Source organism: Piliocolobus tephrosceles, chromosome 3 (genome assembly GCF_002776525.5).
Source record: "Piliocolobus tephrosceles isolate RC106 chromosome 3, ASM277652v3, whole genome shotgun sequence".
Taxonomy (NCBI): domain Eukaryota; kingdom Metazoa; phylum Chordata; class Mammalia; order Primates; family Cercopithecidae; genus Piliocolobus; species Piliocolobus tephrosceles.
Window position 1 is genome coordinate 177,634,052 of NC_045436.1, and position 26,554 is coordinate 177,660,605.

General features: G+C 48.8%; 1 protein-coding gene across 4 annotated transcripts in view; it reads right to left on the bottom strand.

Annotated features, from left to right (window-relative positions):
* Positions 1–5,052: 5,052 nt before the first annotated feature.
* CRMP1 (collapsin response mediator protein 1) overlaps positions 5,053–26,554 on the bottom strand; it is a 71,856-nt gene continuing 50,354 nt past the window's right edge. For all 4 annotated transcript variants that reach the window (XM_023206886.1, XM_023206889.1, XM_023206888.1 and 1 more), the window contains 7 exons: positions 25,642–25,762; positions 23,850–24,006; positions 21,094–21,235; positions 20,242–20,412; positions 13,099–13,278; positions 9,781–9,946; positions 5,053–6,120 (listed from right to left, as the gene is read on the bottom strand). In XM_023206886.1, the coding sequence (XP_023062654.1) occupies positions 6,029–6,120; positions 9,781–9,946; positions 13,099–13,278; positions 20,242–20,412; positions 21,094–21,235; positions 23,850–24,006; positions 25,642–25,762 (1,029 nt within the window). In that variant the 3' untranslated portion in view covers positions 5,053–6,028. The remainder of the gene's footprint in view (positions 6,121–9,780; positions 9,947–13,098; positions 13,279–20,241; positions 20,413–21,093; positions 21,236–23,849; positions 24,007–25,641; positions 25,763–26,554) is intronic.

Here is a 26,554-nt window from a genome sequence, read left to right on the forward strand (position 1 = left end):
GGAAGGGAGGGAGGGAGGAAGGCTGAGTATATACTTTCCTCCCGTGGTGTACGGATTGGAAGGGAAGGAGGGAGGGAGGGAGGCTGGGAATAAGTTCTCCCCGTGGCATATGGATTTGGCTGTGTGTCAGCATTACCCAGGGGCTCATTAAAAACATTCTTAGCCCCATCCCAGAGATCCTGAGTCAGCAGATTGGACAAGAGGCCTGGGGATCTATTTTTTCCCCACTGGGCTCCAGCTGATGGGCTTGGTCCATTTCTTGATGCACCTCCTGCCCTCCAGCATGGCCTGCAGTCCAGCCGCCGGACTTGGTCTGAGGTCAGCTCTTCATCCGCCTTGTTCTGGCCGTGGTGGCCATGAACACGTACCTCTTAGGTCCCCAACAGCAAGGAGCAAAAGCGACCAACATCCTGGGGATTTCCTGCCATGCTCAGAAATCCTTCCCTGCGTGAGCGTGGAGGTCACACTTCCTGCAGGGTGCTCCCAGTGCCTGCATGAGGCAGAGATGTGGAGGCCTCCTGAGTCTGCATGACAGGGCTCCTCCAGAGGACAGCCTGGGCTCCAGGACCTCTTGCTCTACCTGCTGAGACTTAGAACTGTGCAGCCCCAGAGTCTTGCCTCCCTCCCTCCTTTCTTTTCTCTCTTCCCTCCCTCCCTCCCTTCTTCCCTCTCTTCACTCCCTCCCTTCTTTCCTTTCCCCCTCTGTCCTTCTTTCCTCCCTCCCTCCCTTCTTGCCCTGTCTCCCCTCCTTCCCTCCCTTCCCTTCTCCCCTCTGTCTCCTCCCTCTCTCCCTCCATCATGGGGCTCCCAGCTGCATCGCAATCTGTGGGCTCTGCCTCCTCTGGCTCCCTCCTTCCCCTAATACGCGTCTCACCCACATCTAATCCTGGCTCAGTGTCTGCGTCTCAGAGGACCTGGACTAAGGCACTTGCCTCAGGCTTAGGGACCCTTCAACCTCCTGAGAACTCTGGGCCCAGGCAGTCTTAGAGAACTGGCTCCTGTCCATGTTCTCCTTTCTCTGGAAACCGCTTAGACATCTCCTTCATGCTCTGAGCAGAGGCAGGACAGGTCGAGAGAAGGAATAGGGTGAGGCTCCAGCCTGAAGGTCACAGGGACACCTGGTCCAGGAGAAATCCCCTGCAGCAGGCATTTGCTCACCTGGCTACAGGTGAATGCTGGGATACGGAGTGTTCTTTTTTGCTACGAAACCAGAGTCATGGAGGTCCTGGTCAACATTCTTCCTTCCAAATACAATGGCCTGGATGGGGGAGGGTGGTGGCTACAGAAGCTTCCTGCTTTGTGTTGGGGCTCTTGTCCATTGCAAGCTGGCACCAGCCGGGACCCCAGGCTACACATGTGGTGTTGGCTCCTGTCTGATAGCGAAAGACTTTGAAGACCACATCCAGGCATAATGGATAGCCAGGCTGTCTGAGTGGTTTGATAGATCTCCCAGAAAATTCCCAGATGGACCCTGGAACCTGGCACAGCCATGCCACAGCTTTCCTCCTCCTGGGAACAGGCTACCAGTGAGAGGCTTTTACTCTGAAGCCAGGTGCACCAGGGCCCCGGGGTCCTTTCCTCTAAAATCTCTGCAGGTCTGAGCTAAGAGAAAAATAGAAACCTCAAGTTGCTAAGAGCCCCTTTTGCTTAGGAAACTTCATGCTTTTTCACTTCATAAATGGACTTGATTGGAACGAACGTTTAGGCAAATGACATTGTCAGTGGGCATCATCAAGGCCACATTCTGCCTTGGAAAGAGTAACACAGAGGAGGGTTATGCACTTTTGTCAGAAGAGTAGCTCTGTTGAGTCTATAGAGATTTGGCCACAGGCCAAGGGTAGCACCTTCTCTTGTCCACTGTTTACGATCAAGGTGGCCAAACCAACCCTGGGGGCTAGAACATGGTAGACCCTGCTGGTGACATCTGAAAATGGTTTGGCTTTACGTAGATGAGGGAAGAGTATGTGCAAAGACCTTGCCCATTCTGTCTCACTTTTAAGAGTCAATATGCAATCTGGAGGCAAAGATAGACAAACCAACTGATGTGGTTTGGCTGTGTCTCCACCCAAATCTCATCTTGAACTGTAGCTCCCATAATTCCACGAAGTGGGAGGGACCTGGTGGGAGATAATTGAATCATGGGGGCAGTTTCCCCGCATACTGTTCTTGTGGTAGTGAATACGTCTCAAGAGATCTGATGGTTTATAAGGGGAAACCCTTTTCACTTGGTTCTCATTATCTCTCTTGCCTGCCATCATGTAAGATGTGCCTTCTGCCATGATTGTGAGGCCTCTCCAGCCACGTGGAACTGTGAGTCCATTAAACCTCTTTTTCTTTATAAATTACCCAGTCTTGGGTATGTCTTTATCAGCAGAGTGAGAACGAACTAATACACCAACAAATGCAGAGGGGCCAGAACCAGCCCCTCCTGGGACATCATAGCCAACGGTTAAGTGCTCTGGATTCCAAGCCCATTTACTTCATGTTGATAGGTTGAAATTGGCCATGGCGAGAGACTTATGTTGAAATTTAATACCCAATGTGGCAGTACGGAAAGGTGGGGCCTGCTAGAGGTGATTGGGTCATGAGGGCTCTCCCTTCATGAATGGATTAATTCATTCATAGATTAGTGTATTAATGAGTCAATGGATTAATGGGTTATCATGGGAGTGGGACCAGCAGCTTTATAAGAGGAGGAAGCGAGACCTGAACCAATACACTCAGCCCCCTCACCATATGATGCCCTGCACTGCCTTAGGACTCTGCAGAGTCCCCACTAGCAAGAAGGCTCTCACCAAATGCACCACCACCACCCCAACCTTGAACTCAGTCTCAAAGTCTATAAGAAACAAATTCCTTTTCTTTATAAACTACCCCATCTCAGGAATTCAGTTACAGTGATGCAAAATGGACTAAGACAGAAAATTGGTACCAGAAGTGCGGTTCCCAGAACCTAACTAACACTACAAACAAGGGCTTTCTACCCCACCCACCTTCACCCATTGAGTTCAACATTGATTTGGCAGCATATTTCTGGACCACTGAATCAGAAGGATCCACACAGATATAATCACCTGACTTACAACAAAGGCCCCACTGCATCTTAATGGGGGAAAGAATAGTCTTTGCAATAAATGGTGTTGGGTCAGTGGGAGATCATATGGGAGATGGAGAACCTTCAGTCCTACCTTATATTGTAATTAAAGACTATTGAGAGATGGCTCATAGACCTAAATGTGAAAGATAAAACTTATAGAAAAAACCTAGAAGACTACTGTGGTAGGCAGAATAATGCTCCCCATCCCTGCCACCAAGAAGACCACATCCTAGTCCCTGGGCCTGTGAGTATGTTATGTGACATGGCTAAAAGAATTGGGTTGCAGATGAATGAATGAAAGAATAAATAGCCTTCCTCTAAAACTTTCTGAGAAACTCTCTCTCCCTTCTCCCAAGATCTCAAGAGGTAAAAGGAAGTCACATGCCTTAAAAGGAGTGTTGCAGCTTAGTCTCCAAGAACTAAGGATTATCTGAGCCACCGGGTCTCCTATCCCCTGTAACTGTGACTCTTGGAGGTGCTGGGGAACCTAAAGTTCGACATGGGCTCCAGATTATGCTGGCTGGACAGTGGTTCCCATGACCTGGGAGTCAGGTAAGCACCCCATCAGAGTCTGTCTTAGAGAAGGTGCTAGGGCTGCTTCTGCTTCCACTTCCACCCTGACAGGACTGAGGAGGTGAGGCCCAGAGAGCAGACTGGATAACTTCATCCTGCCAAGTATACTCTTCTGGAAGTTTCCCTTTATTAGTCCAAATGGGTCAAAGCTGAACATCAAAAATCCTTATCATCCATTCTTGGTCTTTGCATCCAGAAATCCTTACCATCCATTCTTGGTCTTTCTCAGTAGTTAGTTAACCTTGTTTCAAGGAAGTCTATAACTGACCCTGAGCCAACACTTCTTTAAACCTTAACGAAGGTATCCACAAGAAGCTGAGGAGTGGGGGAGGAGAAGGACACATGAAAAGCACTGAGTTGATGTGGGAGCAGACCATCCAAAGCCATCTGCCTCAAATGTCCTTGGAGCTCAGTAATTAGGAGCAAGGAGCTTTGGACTAGGGCCCAAAGTGCCTGGGTCCTGGATTCAAATCCTAGTCCCATCACTTCCTAAGTGTGTGATCCTAGACAAGTTATTGATCTCACTCTGACTCAGTTTCCTCATTTGTACAATGGGGATACTAATCCCTACCTCATAGAGCACCTGGCATATAGCAAGCGCTACACATATTAACCCATGTATTTATCATTCCCACCAACTTCATCACTATCACCAACACCACCATCATCATCACCACTATCACCGTCATCACCACTGTCACCATCACCGTCATCACCACTATTGTCACCATCACCGTCATCACCACTGTCACCATCACCGTCACTACTGTCACCATCACCATTACCGTCACACCACTACTGTCACCATCACCGTCATCACTACTGTCACCATCACCGTCACCACTACTGTCACCATCATCACCATCACTACTGTCACCATCACCGTCATCACCACTATTGTCACCATCATCACCATCATGACTGTCACCACCATCGTCATCACTATTACTAACAGCTAATGGAAGCAAGCAACTTTGCCTGATGTTTTGCCCCTCCTTTAGTGTATCTCTAGCTCATGGAAATGGACGGAATAAATGTGAAGTTTAGGAGATTAGAGTTTCCAGTCTGAGGCTGATCCATACAATACAAGAAGAAAGAGAGCCAGTAAAGGCCAAACAGGATGGAATAGATGCAAGATTTGAGCCTATTTTGTGGAAGCCCACCCATCAGCTGTCTTCCCTCTCTTCTCCTCCTTGGGTCTCAGGAACTCAGCCTTCAGAAGTCATGAACTGAACCTCTCCTCCCACCCCCACATCCACCAGTCTCTACCAAGAGTGAGTCCTCAGGAAGCAGCAGCCACCATTCGTTACCATGTGGGGAGACTGCCAAGTATTTGTACGCAATCCAGACACCACCACTGAAATCAAAGTGCCCCAGTCAGGTCAGTGGGCAGTTCATTTTCTTTATTTTTTCACAAGCTTTGAATTCAGAAATAAGAGCCACAACAAGTTGGTTGTTAAGTAAAAATGGGAGTGATTACAAAGGAAAACTTTGTACAAAACTTTAAAAATCTGACTGCCCCATCAACTGCCTCGGAGGGACCGGGACTCAGGCCACCCAGGGGCAGCCATCACCCCCCCATCGTCAGCCCCGAATGGGGATGGGGAGACCTCTTTCTGAGTGTGAACCTGGCTCGGCCTGAAGCCTAGAGCTGGCTTGAAGAACACACACAGACCAGAAGACAGCACGGTGAGTTACAAGTGCCACGGAGACCAGGGTTTCTGACACAGGATGTGGAGGATGCTTCTTTGCAACCTAATGCAAGGCTTCCCCTGCCATTCCGAGAATTCACGGATCTCACGGGTGGGGGTGGGGCGAGCTTCTTTCTAGTGTGGACCAGAGGTGGGGGCAATGAGTAAACATCTTCACTGCAAGAGGTTTAGGACTGTCCCTCAGGGCTTGAGGTCTCGGCATCGTGTCTCAGTCAGTCCTTGGCGATGTCCCCTCAGACGCACTCACAGACTTGCATACGTAATTTAGTAACATGCATCAACTATCCTAGAACATCTACAGGGTGCAAAGGAACCACCACTCAGAGAATCATGGAGCCAGTGGAGTTAGAAGTGGAAGGGACAGAACAAGACAATGCTAAAACCTGTGGTTCACTAGGAAGGGGGATGAAAACACCATGCTCCGAGGTGGATTCAGCATGAACACAACTGTGGGGCAAGGAATGTCCAAGCAAACACACCACACTAGTACCACTTCTTCCTAAACAGAAAAGGGAAAGAGCATCCTTCGACTTCCCCCTCCCTCCATCAGCACCAACTAAAACTGTGGGTTTCAAATACACTGACAGGAAAAGGGATGGACATGATTCCCAGAATCCTTCACGCTAGCTCCTCTGCGTATCCGCGTTCAACCAAGGCTGGTGATGTTGGAGCGGCCACCAGGGGGCGCCACGATGCGGTGGCCGGTGCGCCTGGGATTGTTGTCATCTATCTGGGCACCTGAAAGAGAGCGCCAGTCGCTGCTGGATGGGATCTGTTAACATCAGTTCCACGCTGCTCCTGGAGGCCATGTACTCTGCCATGCCCCGCGCCTTAGCAGAAGCCATGACCCCTCCCCGTCTTCAGGTGTTCTCCACTGGACCGACCTTCATTCAGGGCTCAGTCCAGGACCAGCCATGGAAGCCTCCCTGGCCTCTGCAGAGTCCACTGCTCCCTCTTCTGTGCCCCTCAGTCCTTGGGCTCTCCCTCCTTCAGCCCTGACCACCTTGTGGTGTTCTTGTCAAAGTCCCCAGTAAAATCTGACATTGCTGAGACAGGTGATCAAACAAGTTACTGAGTGCCTACTGTGTGCAGGCACACACTTGGTGCTTTAACATGTTACTGCATTTAGGGCACACAATCATACTATGAAGGGGCTGTTTGTACTCCCAACTTATGGGTGAGCAATCTGAGGCTCAGGCCACCCGTCTTGCGGGACACAGGTGTTGGGTGGGGAAGCCAGGATTGAAGCCCAAACTGGTTGGTTTTCAAAGCCCATGCTCTTAGGCACAGTGTCCCATACTCCAAAGGTATTTTACATATTGTGTGTGTGCACATTTGCATATGCATGTGCATATGTGTGTGCACGTGCATGTGAAGTGTGCAAGCTGGATTTACTTCCCTCGTTGGCAACAGGTAGATCTGGAGGGGCGTGTGGTGTGCAGAGGTTCTTAATTTTAAACTTTCAGAACCAACCATTCATTCTAATTTTACGTATTCTCTTGCATAAAGACGTAAAATTCTAGCAGCAAACCCAGTGCCTGGAGCTCAACAAATATTCTATTAAATGAGTAAATCATGAAAGCTGGATAATGCTGAAAGGTGGGAAGTATAGAGTCCTAATCAGGAAGGGGAAGTTGAGCTGGTGGAACCAAGGAAAAGCAAAAAGATCAAAGAAGCTACAGTCTGCCTTTCTTCATGGTCTAGAATACAGCCTTCCTGCACAAATAACTCACAATCTTCCTGCATGCAACGTATCACCAGACCATAGGCTAATAGAAAAACGTAAGTTAGCTCACTGCATCCACAGCATTATCAGTACTGCACAAAGCCCTCTTCAGCACACAGCACAAGCACCATCCTATACAATCTCCAGCAAGCCTTTGTTTCCTTGCAGTCAGCTCCTTTCTTGCTGACCTACCCACTGCACCCTTTCATACTTTTTCTAATAAATCTGACTTTCTTTACCTACAACTGTCTTGGTGAATTCTTTTTACTAGCTGCAGAACACCGGCCCCACATAGTTGCCACCCGCAACAGGAAGGAGACTCAAGTTTTAGTGCTAATCATGCCTTGAATTTGGGCAATTTGGAGTAAGACACCATCCCACTCCCTTGGCCTCATTTCCTTTTCAGCACAATTAGAACAGTAGACTAGACGAGCCCCTTCCAACTCTGACATTATATGATTTGTCTATGTAAGCCACTAAGAATTTGGTTCAGAATACTGATTTTTCTTTTCTCCCATCGTTTCACTGGTAGACAGTATATGTCTTCTTGCAATACAAGAATCCCCTAAAGGCCTGGAATCAGGCCTAGCACTTAGTACCTTTTTCCCGATAACCATCTGTACCTTGCTGGTTATGTGTCTGTACTTTGAAAATACCTGCTGGAAACCTCGTATTGAAATTTGACCCCAAGGTTGGAGGTGGGGCCTAATGGGAGGTGCTTGGGTCATGAAGGACAGATCACTCATGAATGGCTTGGTGTCAGCCTCATAGTAATGAGTGCATTCTTGCTCTGTTAGTTCTCAGAAGAGCTGGTTGTTAAAGAGCCTAGCACCTCTGCCTTCTTCCTCTTTCTCTCTTGCCATGTGGTCTCCGCACACACCAGCTCTCCTTCGCCTTCTGCCATGCTGGAAGTAGCCTGAGGCCCTCAGCAGAAGCAGATGCTGGCACCATGCTTCTTGTACAGCCTGCAGAGCCGTGAGCCAAGTAAACCTCTTTTGTTTAATTACCCAGCCTCAGGTATTCCTTTATAGCAATGTAAATGGACAAAAACAGACACTAACTCATGCTACAGCTCTCTACTGTAACATATGCAGATATTTAAAAAGGGCATCTGTGAGGTGGTTACTGATGTTGGAAAGCTGTTGGTCCCGAATGAAGTCACCTATCAACCTGCTATGAGGCTGGCTGAGAGCAGTGGTGCTGTGGGCCTCAGGAGGACTAAGAGTGAAACTGTGAGAACAAGGGTGGGGAGTGGCCCTTCCAGGAGGCTTTTAACTTCATTGTTATTCTTGTTCTAAGAACAACGGGGAGGAGGATTTTCTGTCCATGTTTAATTGCAATTGAGCAGTGTTTAATTGCGTAACTCCAGAGCAGAGGTCCAGTTTGCAAACTCCTTGAGAGCGTGTGTCTTGTTGCAACCAGACATCTTTTCCCAGGACTGAAGCCAATGCCTGTTTTGCTGATTGAGCATCACATGACTATTAGCATTCTATTTAGGTTCCATTTTGTACAAAAATATTAAACACGGGAAGCTCTTCCATGAAAGTCCTACGGAGAGTGAGATGAATGGGGAGGCGTCCCTGATTCATGCACCCTCTGCCTAATCACGAATCAGACACTTCCTGAATGGAGGAGAGGTTCTGCCACCACACAACCTAAATTGATACTTCATCTTCTCTCTCTCTTTGCCCCTTCCACTCTCCCTTTTGCTAAGTATATCGCCTTTCCTGACCAGGAGTTAGCAAGCTGGTCCACTGACTAAATCCAGCCCACCGTCTGTTTCTGTACAGTCCATGACCTGAGAGGAGTTTGTACATTTTCAAATGGCTATTGAATATAACATCCTAGACGTTGACATCCTAGATATTGCCTCTTAGCTTGCAAAGCCTAAAGTATTTACTATCTGGCCCTCTAAGAAAAAAAATCACCATAGGCTTAGTACCTAGCACAGTGTGGAACCCATGCAACGCCTCAAAGACTTTGAAGGACAAAATTCCAAATTAACTTTCTCAACGTGTGCGTGCCTGCCCTCATGTGGCCATCTGTCGAAATTGCAGACACACCACCCTGGGGCCTGAAGAAAGTCAGGAGGGATCAAGTCAGTATCTAAAATTTTGTTCCCACACATTTGTTGAGCACCAAGTCCTGGTATTTTGACACTGAATTTCTTGGGGCTTCAGTTTCCTCTTTAAATAAATAGATATAATATCACTCTATGGAGTAGTGAGGATAAAATAAAATCACGGGTCATGAAATTACAACACTGCAGTGGGCAAACAGGCTAAAGACGTGCGCAGACCACACGCCCTGCAAATGGCAGCTACTCCCATCTCTTGTTAATCCCCACCACTTCAGGTTTACCTTCATGAGGAAGAGTGAAAATGTTTCCCAGTGTGTGTAAGGATGAGTACTGGGACAATTTTGGTGCCACTCTTTGTAAACCCAGGTCAGGTACCACCATGTTGCCCCCCTAACATGGACCCCCCTCTGCTTGGTGACCATACCAGCCCACTCTGCCCCACTAGTGAGAACAGGCTCGGGCGGGGCGCACTCCCTTCCCTGCTGCTTCATCTAGTGTCCAAGGCCGCGTGTCCATTTCCTCAGAAGCAGTAGGAAGGACCTGGCCTGAACTGCTGCACGTGTGGGGAGCCTGGGCCGCCACTCATTCCTACCTGATAAGCTGAAGTTGGACTGGTGGAGGTTTCTGATGGGCGGAGGCTGGTGTTTGGAAGGCGAAGATTTGGCTGAAGGAGCGGGAGTTGCATATTTGGGTGTAGCTGGCACCTCGTACACAGGACCGTCATACATGCCCCTGGAAACCCCTTGCAATCCAAAAACCTAAACAGAGGATGGGAGAGTGTGATTGATCGACACTGTGCACCTGTGCTCTTCTGGGCAGACAAAGCAGAGCCCTGCGGGTGAGAGAGAAACCTGAGGTCACTTCGAATGTGCATGCAAACATACACAACACGCACACGTATGACGTGCACATAACACATATGCACCCACACACAGGCATTCATACACACAAGCATGCATACATACACATATACATACCCACATGCATACACATACAGAGAAGCACACACCACACACATGCACTCACATATATGCAGTCATGCACATATATATACATGCACATGCAGTAAATATGCCTACACAGTAGCATACACATGTGAACATGCACACACACTCTTAAACACATATACAGATATTCACACTCAAAGGCATACACTCACATATGTATACACATGCATGCATGCCCACACATGTACACACTCAGATACACACACCCGTATATACACTTACACACACATACACATACACACAAAGCTTCATGCAGGAGGACCCCAAATGCCTTCCAAGAAGAAATTACTTTCCCTGACACTACCGCCTACCCACCCCCGGAAAGGACCTCTGAATCCCAGACAGGCAGCAGCCAAGGCCCCATCTTCATGTATGTTCTTGCAGAAGTCAATGGCAAGGCAAAGATTCGGGGGGCGGGTAGTTTGTTGGAAGACGGTTCCAGAAAGGGGGAGGAAGTGGGGAGGTGAGACAGGGAGGGAGAAAACTCAGTACAGAGGGACAAGGAGTGGGCCAGGTCTGTGGGGGGCAGGGCTGGGGACGCTGTGGGGAGCACACCTCCGCACCAGCCTGCAGGAGAATGGGGAGGACAATGGAGCCACAGCCCCAGCCCCATTGGGAAAGGGCTATGGGGGCGGAGACCATGAAAGCAGCAGGGCTTCTAGGCAGGAGGCTGTCAGCCTGCTAGGAACTGCCGATAGCAGCCCAGGTGACCTCAAGGGTGGCCAAGGTTGGGAGGGCACCTGCTCCAGGCACTGGAGAACAGCATGTGTTCAGGGACCTGCCCAGGGTCCCAGCATGGGTCAGTGGCAGCGCCCTACCCCAACACGGGGCTTCACCCTCTACAGCAGGTGACAGTGTCCTGACCCCAGCCTCGGCTCCCTCCTTCTCCATAGCAGGTGACGGCACACTGATCCCCAACTCTGGGCTCCTGCCTCTCCATAGGAGGAAGCCTCAATTTTAGCACTAAGTTCAAAGACCCACCACCTGCCTATCACGTTGACGGCCCTCCCCTCTGTCCCTGGAGCCCTGCTCCCTGGGTCTCATTGTATCCTGTCTGCTTTTCTCTGTGGCTTTTGCGTTGCTTCCTGGGTGAAGCCCTTCATCACTCCCTGAAGCTCAGGTGGCCAGAGGCAGGCTCTGGTGCAGGTCTCTTCCTCACCCGGCCTAGCTCCTGCAGGCATGAAGGAATCCCTGTGCGACGGGACCCCTGGTCCTACTGCTCCTGCAAACTGCTGTCTTGGTGTTTGGGGTCACATATCTGCTCTCACGGAAGCGGACTGTTAACCGCAGGCCTCAGATTCAGACCAAGAAGGAAATGAAGCCAGCCAAGGGGTGTTTCTGCCTCTTCGGTGGGTGTCCCAGCCAGGGATTTCCATGAGTCCCCTGTCCTCAAGTGGCCTGCCGCCTGTGCCTGGCCTTGTCCCGGATCTGACTTGTTTCTGCCCCATCCCTTGTTTCCCCATCCGGTGCGAAGCATCTGTGCAATTTGGTGTCTTTGACTTGGGTGCTACACCTCATGGAAGCTGGGGAGGGACCAAAACCAGACACAGAGCCTCGCAGTTGGGGCTGGAGCCTGGGAATGCAGGAAGGCCTCTGGACTTTTCCTTCTCAATTGGTGCCACTTACGAAGCACACAAAGAGCAGGACCACACACGTACACACACACGTACACACATGCCCCCCACACACGTACACACATGCCCCCACACATGTACACACACACGTACACACATGCCCCCACACACACGTACACACGTACACATGCCCCCCACACATATACATACGTACACACATGCCCGTACACACACGTACACACGTGCCCCCCCACACGTACACACACACGTACACACATGCCCCCCCACACACGTACGTACACACATGCCCCCCACACGTACACATGCCCCCACACACGTACACACATGCCCCCACACACACGTACACACACGTACACACATGCCCCCCACACACACGTACACACACACGTACACACATGCCCCCACACACGTACACACACACACGTACACATGCCCACACACACAGAGCTCCCCACATGCTCGCATATACACACGTGCACACTCCAGTACATGCACACACATCCCCATATGCCTGCATACACACGTGCACGCATAACGCACATACATGCACATGCGCGTGCACACACACACACATTAAGCTGGCCTTTCTGGCAAACATCAGCTGTCTCATGGGGAAAGCAGGTGCCACGGGGATGGGAGGGCCTGGCTAGGGAAGATGTTGGCTACGGGTGGGAGTCTATCTCAGCTGTAAGAAAATTCCCTCCTCTGCGTTGCTCTGAAGTTAGGAATAGAGACTGCTCCTTCCCTTTGATAGATGTCCTGAGGTCAGCGCTAAGGTTGTTCAAGGAAAATAGGGAACGACAGGGCAGAAACGTCAAGGGAGGAAGGAAGGGAAGAAAGGGCGGATCTGAAGGGAGCCCTGCCTGCAAGACGCCAGGGATAGTGCCTTGCTCCAAAGGGCCAGCCCCGAGGGTTTCTGGGCCATGACTCTGGCTAAGTCCTTCACGGCTCTGGGCTGCAAAAGAAGGATCACAGCACCTCCAGTGGGTGGGCAGGATTGCTTAAGATGACGCAGGACAGCGCCCAGAGCAGCTTGGTAAGCATCCCTCCCGTGATCCACCCACCCTCACGGGTGCACACCCCTCTACAGTTTACAAAGCCCTGCAACTTGCGTGTCCTCATTTGATGCTCACTCCTGTCCTCAGACAGGAGCCCAGGCCAGCGTCTCAACCCATTTAACAGACAAGGAAAGGGAGGTTCCCGGAGTGATGACATTATTAACTTTGCACATGTCAGATCTCGATTCCCCAAGAGACACTGTCGGCTCTGGTCCCACGGGTGGGCCCGCTCCCCTGCAGACACACTCACCTTATTCCTGATTTTGACGCGCTGGTAGAGGTGCTCCGGGAATGGCTTCCGCGGAATGAAGCGGCCCATGCCCTTGTTAACGTTGATGTTTCCATCTTCAAAGACGATCTTGCCCTGGCTGATGACCACTAGTGGGGAGCCGTGGCACTCCATCCCCTCAAAGATGTTGTACTCCACTGCCTGCACCAACAGCCTCAGCGTTACTTCCCTCTGCTCCAACCGAGCTGTTCATAACAGCGATTTTGCCTAACATTGTATCATAGGCGTGTTCCAATGTTTTTTTTTCTCTCTCTAAAAACACCTTTTATTGACTGTCTAATACTGTCTAATATTCCACTGTATGGTCCACAATGTATGTAACCAACAGCTCACCGCTGGGCATGTAGGCTGCTGGTAGCTTTCTATAATCAAATCAGTATTGTTCTGGGGCATCATGAACAGGAAGGGGGTCCCCCTGGGGTTATGCAGTGTGGCTGCTTTGACTATACTGGACATAAAAATAAATACAATGTTCTTTGTTTTATTTAAAATGTCTCTTTAAATAAAATATTATTTTCTCTAGGATAGGTTCCTAAAATCAAACGACTGGGTGAAAGAATATGAGCTGTTTTAAAGCATGTGTTCCCTATGGGCAAATTATTTTCCCAAGGGATGAAACTAACTGACACTGTATCTGCAATAAGGGAACATTTCATGTTAGTGCCCTCCAGCATTGGGTAATGCCATTTTTTTCTTTCTCTGCTAATTTGAAAGACAAAATAACATTTCCTTTAAAACATACATTTGGCCATGCACAGTGGCTCATGCCTGTAATCCTAGCTACTCGGGAAGCTGAGGCATGAGAACTGCTTGAACCTGGGAGGCGGAGGTTGCAGTGGGCCAAGGTCACGCCACTGCACTCCAGCCTGGGGGACAGAGTGAGACTCTGCTTCCAGAAAACAACAACAACAACAAAAAACAAAACCCATACATTCCTTCCATCACTCTTAAAGTGAATACTTGAACTTGTATGTCAACTGTCACCAGCCAACTGCTTTTATTATTTTAAAAGTAGGTCACATACATGGTTGAAAAAAAATTAAATAGTAAAAAAGATATGTGATAGAAAGGTAAATCTGTCTTCTACTTGAGTATGAGATATATGCCTTTAGGAGTTTCTTCTGTATCTCTAGGTATGTCCAAGGCCTGAATAATTGTCTGACATACACATCTCTACACACATTTCTCACCTTAGTTTTTCCTTACCTCAGCAACTGTTCCATATCAGCACACATACAAAACACTTTTACATTGCTATACCGTATTTCATCAGGAAGATGTACTACCATTTATATGCCCAGTTCCCAAGGATAAACAGTTGGGTCATTGCCATGCCTTTGCTAAAAACAATGCTGAAACAGACTTTGCATCCACAATCTGCACACATGAGCATGTTTAGAGATGTGGAGTCTGGGGCCAAAGAGTAAATGGATTTTCGCCTTTGATAGATTTGCCCTCCAAAAAAGACAACACTAGTTTCCATTTCCAACAAAACTCTGTGAGCTTACCTGACAGCCTTTGGTAAACAGTATCTTTGTATATTAAACTCCTGATCTCAGTTGCTGGCACAGGTGAAAAATACTATCTCTAGGTTGTTATTTGCATTTGTGACTGAGATTGGGTCTCTTTTTAAATAAACACATGCCGTTTCTGTATTTCTTACTGTGTCATTGCGTTTTGCACATTGTTTTATTTCTCAGCGTCTTGCCATTCTTCTTACTGATTTCTGAAAGTACACACTCAATGTTAAAGAATTTATCCTTTGTTATGTGTGTTGCAAATATTTCCTCCCTCCCTGGTCCTCTGTCTCTGGAACTCATATGAAGTAATTGTTTTTGCCACACAGATTATTTTGTATATTTTTTATGTAGTCAATGGTCAAACAGACCATTATTTTCCTTTACCATTTCTAAGTTTTGTGCCTTGTTTAGCAAGATCTTTTCCCCTTCAAAATTATCATTTTTTAAAAAATGTGTTTTATTCTAATCCTTTCATAGTTTGATTTTATCTTAATCTTTGATCCATGGTTTGATTTCTTTGGTAGTAAATAGCAGGGCAGAGAGACGTTAAGCCTCATGGGCCAGGTGTTCTAACACATTTGGATGAGTAACTATCGTTTCCCAATTCTAATTGTCTCCTTTATTGTAAACCAAATTCTCATATGCAGTCAGTCTATTCCTTGGCTCTCTTTTCTTGTACTCATGCCAAATTGTTTGGTTTATTGCAGCTTTATGACATGTTTTAATAACTAGGATGACTGACACTCCCAGCCCAGTCTTCCCTTTTTTCAGAACTATTTCAGCTACTCTCACATTTCCCATCTGGGAACTCTGCTTTCCTAGCTAAATAATTAAATTTTCAGATGGGATCACATCGAATTTATAGATTAGATTAGAAAGAACTGATATGTTCACTATATTGAATCTTCTCAGTGTAAAGGTCCTTGAATTTATATAAGTCTTTAGTTTCTTATTTTTTTGGTTTGTTTGTTTTGAGACAGGGTCTCACTCTGTAGTGCAGTGGCACAATCATGGCTCACTACAGCCTCTTAAGTCCTGGGCTCAAGCAATCCTCCTGCCTCAGCCTCTCAAGTAGCTAGGACTACAGGCATGCACCACCATGCCTGCTTGATTTTTTTTATTTTTTTTTTGTACAGGCAGGGTCTCATTACGTCACGCAGTTTGGTTTCAAACTCCTAGCCTCAAGTTGCCCCACCTGAACCTCCCAAAGTGCTGGGTTTACAGGAATGAACCACCATGCCAGACCAAGTCTTTAGTGTTTATTGCTATTATAGGATTTTGATTTCCATTCTATTTTTCAAAGTGATTTTTGATTCTTCCATAGAAAAACTATCAATTCTTTATATTGGTTTGTAATCTGATGGTGTCTGATGATTTTTAGGTGCATTCTTGGGGATTCCAGGCAATCACGTCTCCTATACACAGCTGTTGACACTGTGCCGGCCTCGCAGGACCCAGGCAGACAGTGCATTTCCAGTGTTAGCATTTGCTAACCTAATTCTCCCTCACCCTAAAGTGGCTCCACTATGGAGTGATTCATAACTGTGCCGAGGGAAACGTGAATTGTGAATACGGAGAGGTGGTGCAAGGAACCAGTCACCCATCTCCCAGCTGAAACTGGCCAGCCCTTGGGGATCTGGGCTGCTGTCCCTACGCTTGGGGGAGGAACATGCTATGCTGTGGTGAGAGTCTCAAGCTGCCAGATGTAAGGAGGCCCTGGTCACATCACAAATGCCACACCCTGCATTTCACAACAACACCAAATTTTAAATGTCAATTCCTTCTTTTCTTAAAGGTAATATACAAACAATGTAAAAATTTAAACAACACAAAACACCGTGATTAAAAAACCTCTTGTCTCTCCCATCCATGAGCCCCCGTTCCCGGGCTCCCTCCAGGGAGGACTGGTTTCTTTTAGACCTTTTGAAAAGCAGCCAGTCAGCTGATGTGTGCATAAACAAAACGTGGTCCATCCCTACAAGGGGATATTATTCAGCCATCAAAGGAACATGGTACCCATCCATGATATAGCATGGATGATCCTCAAAAATATGATGCTAAGTAGAAGAAGCCAGACATAAAAGGCCACATACTGGATGATTTCATTTCTATGGAATGTCCAGAATAGGCAAATCCACAGAAACAGAAAGCAGGTTACTGGTTGCTAGGGAATGGGGGAGGGAGGGGGGACTGATTGTTCACGGGCACAGGGTTTTGTTTTTTTGGAGGTGATGAAAACCTTCTGGAATTAGTGATGCTTGTACAACCTTCTCAATATACTAAAAGCCACTAAATTGTACACTTGAAAATGGTGACATTTATGGTATGTGAATTATATCTTGATAAGAAAGTTTAAAACATCCAGTCTATGATATACAAACATGTATGCACACGCATGACATGGCACTTTGACGTGAATATTTCCCACAATGATGGGAAAGAATAAAAGGTGTGTTTTATAGAAAAGTAGATCTAAAATCTAATCACTGGTCAGTATTCAAGAAATGATATCTTTTCATTGTTAAAAATATTTTTTTAAAAACATATAAAAACAAAACTAACCTCTAACAACATTTCTCAATCCATGTTCTGAAAAAAATTGCAATTATGTGGATGGCATTGCTTTGGACAAAGAAAATGAAACAGACAAAATCCTTTGGTCAGACCACTTCATGGTATCCTCAATTGCCCTCTTGTTGCTCTGAAAAGAATTCAAATCTTGCCTCATGCAGAGAGAAGGGATGCTTCCCTGAGTTTAACCTGAAGACAATTACCTCCCAGATGGGTACCCCTGGGTATATTACATATTGTTATGTATGGGTTGAATCGTGCTCCCAAAAAAAGATATGTTGAAGTCCTAACCCCCATGACCTCAAAATATGACCTTATTTGGAAACAGAGATTTTGCAGGTGTAATTAGTTAAGATGAGGTCACACTGGGGGGTGGTGGGCCCAACATCCAATGACTGGCATCCATAAAAGGAGAAGACACAGCAGAGAAGGCCACGCAATGACAGAGGCAGAGATGTAAGGGATGCCTTACACGCTGTGGAACCAAGTACTGCTGGGGATGTCAGACACTAAAAGAGTGGCCTGGAAGGGATCTGTTCTCAGAGCCTTCAGAGAGAGCATGGCCTAGCCAACACCTTGGTTTCAACTTCTATCCTCCATAACTTTAAGAGACAAAATTTCTTTTGTTTAAACCACCCAGCCTGTGGCACTTTGTAACAGCATCCAGAGGAAACTTAACGCACATGTCCTCTGTCTGTCCATTTTCTCATTTATTAATAACAATATACCTAACTAGAAGATCCTGAGGATTAAATGAGATGATGCATGGAGAATGCTAAGCACGGAGTAACTACAAAACAGTATTTGGCTGGATTGTGATGATAATCCAGGAGTGCCCACTGCTAAGCATGCAATCTGGTGTGGCCCCTGATCCCACATTGAAATAGTAAGACAATCCCAGCTCAGTCTAATTCCTTCTGGGTCCTTTTCTGCTGGCTAACCTTTGACTGGCTAACTCAGACATTCACATTCCTTTCTAGATGAGGATCACCTTACGAAGCAAGGGGCAGCTCCCACAGCCAGATGGCAGTGGGAGTGCACACCCTCTGCTATGGTCAGAATATCCCCTCAAAATTCAACTGGACATTTAATTGCCATTGCAATATTATTAAAATGTGAGATCATTAAGAGCTGATTAGGTCATGAAGGCTCTGCCCTCATTAACGGGTTAATGCTATTATCACAGGAGTGAGTTAGTTATTGTGAGACTGGGCTTATTATAAAAGTGAATTCAGCGTCCTCTTGATATTTCTTTCACACTTGTCCTCTCTTGTCCTTCTGCCCTCCGCCATGGGATAACTCAGCAAGAAGACCTTTGCCAGATGTTGGCATTTTAATATTGAAATCCCCAGCCTCCAGAACTGTGATTCAAATAAATTTATTTTCTTTTTTTTTTTTTTTTTTTTTTTTTGAGACGGAGTCTCGCTCTGCTGCCCAGGCTGGAGTGCTGTGGCCGGATCTCAGCTCACTGCAAGCTCCGCCTCCCGGGTTCACGCCATTCTCCTGCCTCAGCCTCCCGAGTAGCTGGGACTACGGGCGACCGCCACCTCGCCCGGCTAATTTTTTGTATTTTTTAGTAGAGATGGGGTTTCACCATGTTCGCCAGGATGGTCTGGATCTCCTGACCTCGTGATCCGCCCGTCTCGGCCTCCCAAAGTGCTGGGATTACAGGCTTGAACCACCGCGCCCGGCCTTATTTTCTTTATAAATTACCCAGTCTGTGGTATCTATTACAGTAGCACAGTACACTCCACACCCTAACTCCTAACACGTGTGCACGTGCATACACACGGAGTTACAGAGCCATTTTCACAAGAACTAAGACGTGGTTGAGACCAAGACACCCTCTCACTGACAAGACCCTCTCCCATTGCCTCTCCTATGTGCACAGACCCCAAGCAGTGTGTCCACACATGAAATAATTCATAATAACAAATAGTAGAATTGCATGCCCTGTTGGACTGTACATGGGAGTGGCATAAACCTTTCTCCATGAGAAGATGATCTCAGGCACCCTGTTTCCTGGAGATGGGGACTGTGGGAAGCAAGTAGTGTTACCAGGGAGCATTGTGTATTGTAAGAATGACCTGGATTGGTGAGCCGGACAAGGTCAGTAAGCAGCTAAGACCTCTGCCTCTGCAGGCCATGTCTCTTGCAGCCAAATGGATACTCCAGGGCCGTGCCCATGAGCTGCTACAAGTGTTTCCTGTAGCTTTCTTATGAAACTTCCTTGTGCCTGGCGTCCTGTCCCCATACCTGTGGTCTCCTTCTCCAGTATGTGAGCCCAGGGACTATGGGAACACCCACTGCAGCTCCATCACGGTGTGCATATGCCCTACTTCTGGCCTGTGTGCTTGCACAGACTCCAGTGAGCCAGGGACCACTGTGGCCTCTTGGGTCTGTGCATGTAAATGTTAATCCAGTCGCAAGGCCACTGTTGGCCATGCACAAAGGTGTTAAAGCAAGCCCTTCAGGGAGGCACAGGTGTCTTCTGCCATCTCTGCATGCACCCTTTCTGTGCATGCATCTTTGGTAGGTTGTGGGATGAGTGGAGAAATCAAAAGCACAGAAGATACAAAGGAGAAATGGCCCATAACGATGGGCACAGAATGTGAAAAAGTATGCACTTTAAGGCCAACCTTTTCCTGAGCAGCCAGCTGCCAAACTGAGTGGGAGTTTTCTAATATACCAAATATAATCCTTTCTAGCTTGATAATTATATTGAGAACCTTAGACCTAATACTTTCCCTCGCTGAGCCCTGAAGCTTACACATTAGAAGCAGTATCAGATGGCTGGCAACGCGTGCATCCACGGGCAGGAGCAGAGAGAGGCAGAGAGAGAAAGAAGCAGCTTAACTGAGCCTGCTCAAATCCCTCCTCCCAATCTCTCCAGTCAGGCTATATATCAGATCATATTCTAGGTGGAAAATTCATAAATCATTTTAATCAGTCTTTTAAAATGATTACAGTGAAGAATCACTTATCTCAGCAGCACAAACAGGCCAGGACTTACCGACTTGTGACTTTTGGCTGTTATGGTCTTCACCTTGTCGGGGTCCCAGATGACCACGTCGGCGTCCGAGCCCACGGCAATCCGCCCTTTCCTTGGGTACAGGTTAAAGATCTTGGCTGCATTGGTGCTGGTGACAGCGACAAACTGGTTCTCATCCATTTTGCCAGTAGCCTAAAGGCAAGACCCACAGATGAGAAGAACCTCTCATAATGGGGCCAGGAGGAGGGGCAGCTGGGCACAAACGGAAGCCTGCCAGCTGGAGTCCTTGCAAGCCTTGGAATTCTCTCCTCTCCCAGCTAAAAACGTACCATTGTCAAGAACCCCAAAGGGCCCAGCCTCATCAGAGAGGACATTTAATTAACCGCACAGAGGTATGTTGACACAAGAGCCACTATGACATCCTGTCCATGTCACCAGGCCCAAGTTTAACAGAAGATAAAAACCTTTGGTTTCAGGTCAGTGATCAGAGTGAGACCCAGCTCTTCCTCTGCAACAAGAAATCTCTCTCTACCCACTCCACACCCCAACTCCTAACACGTGTGCACGTGACACACGGAGTTACAGAGCCATTTTCACATGAACTAAGACGTGGTTGAGAAACAAAACAAAACAAAACATTTTTCAATCTTAAGATATAAAGGACAAGGGTGACATCCGCGAATGCAGAGGCCTCTCCCGGACTTGAGCTACTTTCTCACAAGTTACGCATTCCCTCCTGCGCCCTCCTAGTATATCTGCTTCTGCCTCCATGTGAGAAGGGAACTTTTAAGAACCCAGCGTGCGTAATGCATTGGCTTTCGCAGCGCGGGTAGGGTGTTTCCCGAATGCTCCTGAGAACACATCCAGCCTTACCACCGCCTTGTCCCAGACGACGGTCATCCGCTCCTCTATCCCGTTGACACCCTCGGGAATCAGGGTGAAGTTGTCCTTGCCCACCGCCTTCTGGGCAGTGCTGTAGGGACAGTGGCCGCTGCCTGTGACCTGCAAGTCCCCACTGGCAAGGACAAAACAAGGTGGAGTTCAGACCTTAGTTCATTTTGAAGGCAAATCCCGACTTCAGACAGGTACATGCAGTACAGCCAGGGAACGAATGAATAGATAAGGAAGCCAGTGGGTAAGAGAGAAACTCCAGCGTGTGCCTGCACGTCTCACAAGTCCCAGGGATATCACTGGCCCCATGCTCTGCATGTTACAAAGCGAGAAATGTGTGTTGACATTTGTCTTCTTGACACAAGGCAGTTGGCACAAGGGCTGGCCGGTGTGTTTGTGCTGTGCTTGCAGAACAAACACTATTCACTGGTTATAGCAAAGTGGCACAAGTTCACTGGGATGTACCCTTGCATGCCCTGGTGTTTCAAAAACTGTTTCAAAAACATATACTCTTTGATATATCAGGTGCCCTGAGCTGAACACCTAACACAGTAAAATGAGTGGAACAGGCTGAGTGTGGTGGCTCACACCTGTAATCCCAGCACTTTGGGAGACCGTGGCAGGTGGATCACCTGAGGTCAGGAGTTCAAGACCAGTCTGACCAACACGGTGAAACCTTGTCTCTACTAAAAAAAAAAAAAAAAAAATTAGCCAGGCATGATGGTGGGCCCCTGTAATCCCAGCTACTTATTTAGGGGCTGAGACAGGAGAATTGCTTGAACCCAGGAGGTGGAGGTTGCAGTGAGCCGAGATTTCGCCATTGCACTCCAGCCTGGGCGACAAGAGCAAAACTCAGTCTCAAAAAATAAAATAAAATAAAATAAAAAATAAAAACGAATGGACCATTATTTGTGGTTCTAAATGAAGGGTGAAGAGGGTGAGGCTGTCCTCCAATCCAGAGGCCCAGGAAATGTTAGCCATTACCTAGATGCAGAGGAATATATTTAGAAGTTATCTTCACTCATTTATTCAACAAAATTGTGTTGTAGCTTCCTATGTGCCTGGTACAATTTAAGGCACAGGGAATGTGTCTAAGAACTGAAAGGGGGAGCTTCTGCATGTATCAGCTCTACTGAGGGACGGAGGAGACTGGCAATAAGCAGAGGCAAACGGGGCACATGGGTGCTGGCAGAGCGAGTGTCAGGGATTCAACTAAAGCAGGTGGGGTGAGGCGTGCTGGGGACAGGCTGGGGATGCCGTTATCAAGAGGATAATCAGAAAACTACATCACTGAGAAGGAGCCTTCCAGCAAAGATCTGAAGGAAGTCACAGAGCAAACCACGTGGTGTCTAAGAAAGAACGAACTAGCCAGGAGTTCCCATGAGTGGAAAGGCCCCGAGGCAGGGTCCTGCCTGGGGTTCAGGGTCAGCACGAAGCCAGGACTGGACCGAGGGAGCCAAGGGCAGAGGAGGCCCAGGGAGGGAGGTTGGTCAGGGCATGTGCGCCGGATTGAGTTCTGCCTTGTGGGACGCTGTGGGGACTTGGGTTTCACCGGGAGAGGACTTACTGGTTCCGAGCAGAGGGGTGTTTGATCTAATCTAGGTTCTAAATGTCTGAGAGCAGACTGTGATGGGTAGCGGGGAGGTGGGCCTGCGTGGAGACAGACAAGCTTGGTAGGAAGCCAGGGAGGACGGTGGCCTGAGCCAGGATGGCCACAGCACACAGGTGAGGCGTTGTCAGACTCCAGGGCCGCTGGTCCGTGTTCCTGACATTTCCTGAGATGGGCAAGACTGCGGGGATAGCAGCTTTATGGGGGAAGATCTGCAGTTCTCGGTAAACGTGAGTTGCCCACCAGACATCGGACTGCAGATGTGGAGTAAGTCCTTGGCTATGCCAGTCAAGGGTTTCTGTATCATCAGGGGGACAGTGATTTCCACGTGGGTGCACACTGCTGCCCCCTCCTCCAAGGTTCCTTCTGCCAAGAAGCCCCGTCTTATCCTCCCCTATTGGGCAAACTCTTACCCATCCCCGAGCTTTAGTCTCAATGCCACCTCCTCCAGAAAGCCTTCTGCAAACCTCCCGGTGGATTCTAAGCATGCATCTCTGCTTCTAGAGTGGCATGCATCTCCACTTCCAGAACGGCCTGGACACTTAGGCTTGCTGTGTGGCCTTGCTATTGCTAAGGGCTCGTCCCTCGTGGTGGCTAACAGAAGGGAAGGGGCTGAGGTGCTGGGCTCCATGGTGTGCGTGCACCACAGCAGGTGCGCTGCAGGCAGCGGCGGCCACTTCTGGAGCCCTCGGCTCCAGGTCCTTTTCCTGCACTGTCTCATAGGCAGCTCTGCCACAGGTACTGTCTGCTCCCACTTTGAGTAAAATGAAGGGGACCAAGAGACGTTACGGGTGATGTCCCAGGTCCAGGGTGACACAGCCTTGTCTCCATCCCTAATCCTGAGTGCTTCCCAATACACCACGGTGCCTGCCACAGAGCAGGTGCTTAACAGTAGGTTGGCTCAACAGGAGGAGGTCAATAGATGTGAATGGAACAGTCACTGGATGCCACAGATCTTCAGGTCCCTGAAGGCCTGTTGTAAGACACACAAGCGCTGTCCTTTCAGAGCACGGGGCAGAGCCTCCTCTATAATCATGAGTCCAAACCAGCCTGCGGATTCCCACCATTAACTCTCTGCCTCCAAAGGCCCCAGCTGCCTCCCCGAGCCCCACATTCTCACAGGTCTCACCAGGCCAGCAGGGAGGTCAAGTAGTCCGGCGTGGTGGGGTCCGGGCTCAGTGGAGGGGAGGTCACGAACGCCGCAGCCTTGGCCCAGTTCTTGCTCCAGTAATGGGTGCCATCAGTCCCCAGGCTGGCAGCAATGGGCTCGCCAAAAACTAGGGGCCCTTGGGAGGGGCAAACACAAACAAGCCTGGTTAAAAGCAAATACTCTCTTGAGGCAGATGTCAAAGGCACAAAATTGGAAGACTGTAGAGGGAGAACGGGGCTGGCTGAAGGCCGGAACACTGGCCACTGTTCTCGCAGGCATCACCGCCTGCACCGCAGGGACCTTGGGTGTCAGACCCAGTTCCATCACATTGTCCACACCACGCCAAGCGCTCCGTGGGGCGGACGGCAGCTGACTCACCCAGCAACCTTGTGGATACGGCTGTTGCTTTTAGGGTTTGGACATTATTATGTCCTTTTACAGATTCGTAAGCCAAGGCACGGAGCCACGATTTGCTGTCTCGGTTTGGTTCTGCTGGAAGCAGATCTTAGGAATCTAGTTCAAGCGTCTTATTTGGGAGGTGATTCCAGGAAACACTGGCTGGGGATTGAGGAAGTGACATAAGGCAGGGAAAGTAGCCAATAAAGGGAGATTTCTCATCGAGGCACAGCGGAGGGCCTCGGCACTCAGTCCTGCTCGGGAACACGCCTCGGGGTCGTCCTACCCCAGGGGAAAGCGAGTTGGATGTGTTTCTATCAGCCCAGGGCCGGAGGGCGGCTTCCTGAGTACCAGCTTCCCAGAAATTCCCGCTTGCCTTTCATGGAGTGGGCCAGGCGGGCTTCTTCCAGAAAAGCCTGCAGGCGGAAGCTGGAGCTCCCAGGCAAGATCTTTGCATTAGGGACCAAGGGCAAGAGATGTGGCCCGAGAGACCCTGCTGCCCTCGCCCGAGGCCACCTGCTGCCCAGCAGGAGAGGCGGCTGTGAGCTGTGCCCGGCTCTAGGGCAGCCCATCACGCAGCGCTCTCTGCAGTGAGGCAGGTGCCCTACGTCACAGCTGCCCAACCAGCAACCACTGGCCACATGTGGCTCTTAAGCTGGTGTGGCTGGTGCCACTGAGGAACTAACTTGTTCATTTTATTTAACAGTACTTAATTTAAATTTAAATAGCCATGTGTGGCTAGTGACCACCTTATAGCTTCCTGTGGCTCCAGAACCTGCCTGCTTACCCACTCCCGGCTGGTATTGTTTCCAGATTTCTGTAACCTCTCTAAGCCCGGGTCTCCTTATCTTCAAAACGGGGCTAGTTTCAGGTAAGCTGTGCTATTCTGCCTCTACTTGTCAGCTTGCCCTTAGAAACACTGAAACAACGTGTGTGGGGTCCACGGCTGCTCTGTCCAATAAGGCAGTCCTGAGCCGCATGTGGCCACCAATAACCTGAGGCGTGGTTAGTCTGAACTGAGTTGTGTACATGTGAAATTCACACGGAATTTTGAAGAGAGTACAGAAAACATCATGCAAAATAGTAATGATTTTTACATTGATGACATGCTGAATATTTGGATCCATTAGATTAAACATAATATATGATTAAAATTCTCTTTCAATGAAGCTGAACTTATCAAGGTGAATGTCCTAGGGTCCCAGGGTCACTGGGACCAAAGAATTCCAGCCACCATCCTTGTGTCAGGAGCATCCCCCCTCCACCCCTCCCTCCTCAGACAGAACTCTGAGTTCGGGAGGGAGTGAACTTGAACCTGCAGGACACCCCCTTCCAGGCTCCAGCTGCCCTAGAAGGCCCAGGGCCGGCTGCATACCTTTCTTCCTGGCCAGAGCGATGATGTCGGCTGCACTCTTGCTCATGACCTTGGTGATGTACACAGGGCAGTTGATCCGGCCCGCAATGGTGATGGCCCGGAACACCGCCTCGGCCTCCAGCTGAACACGGCACACACAGTGTCACAGGAGGGAAGGCTGGGGGCACAGCTACCACCCATCTCCATTTTCCTTAACTAAATGTGGTCAGAAGGGAAATCTGCTCCATCGAATGAGAAGGACATACGGAGTCCAACAGCGCTTGACAGTGCCCCTGCTCTCCGGGGCGGAGCACTGGTCTCATGCTGGGATACAGCCGCAACATCCAAGCACTATACAACTTTACACCACTGCCTCCCGGTTCTGTCCTGACCTCACTACGGTCCAGGAACACACAGCTCGTGGCCATCCCTGGGCCATGGAGCTCATGAAGAGCACTGGGTGGGATCTCAAGCCCCTCAGGACATGGAACCTGTCCATTCACGTCTGTGTCCCGTGTCCAGCAGACACCAGGCCCAGGGCACGGGCCCAGGAGACTCAGTGATGACCTGATGAGGGCATCAGAAAATGTCCTCAACTTGGCCAGGCACGGTGGCTCACACCTGTAATCCCAGCACTTTGGGAGGCCAAGACGGATGATGGATCACTTGAGGTCGGAAATTTGAGACCAGACTGCCCAACATGGTGAAACCCAGTCTCTATTCATGAGATCAGAAGATTAAGACCATCCTGGCTAACATGGTGAAATGTCATCTCTACTAAAAATACAAAAAATTAGCTGGGCGTGGTGGTGGGCACCTGTAGTCCCAGCTACTTGGGAGGCTGAGGCAGGAGAATGGCGTGAACCTGGGAGGTGGAGCTTGCAGTGAGCTGAGATCGTGCCACTGCACTCCAGCCTGGGCGACAGAGCGAGAC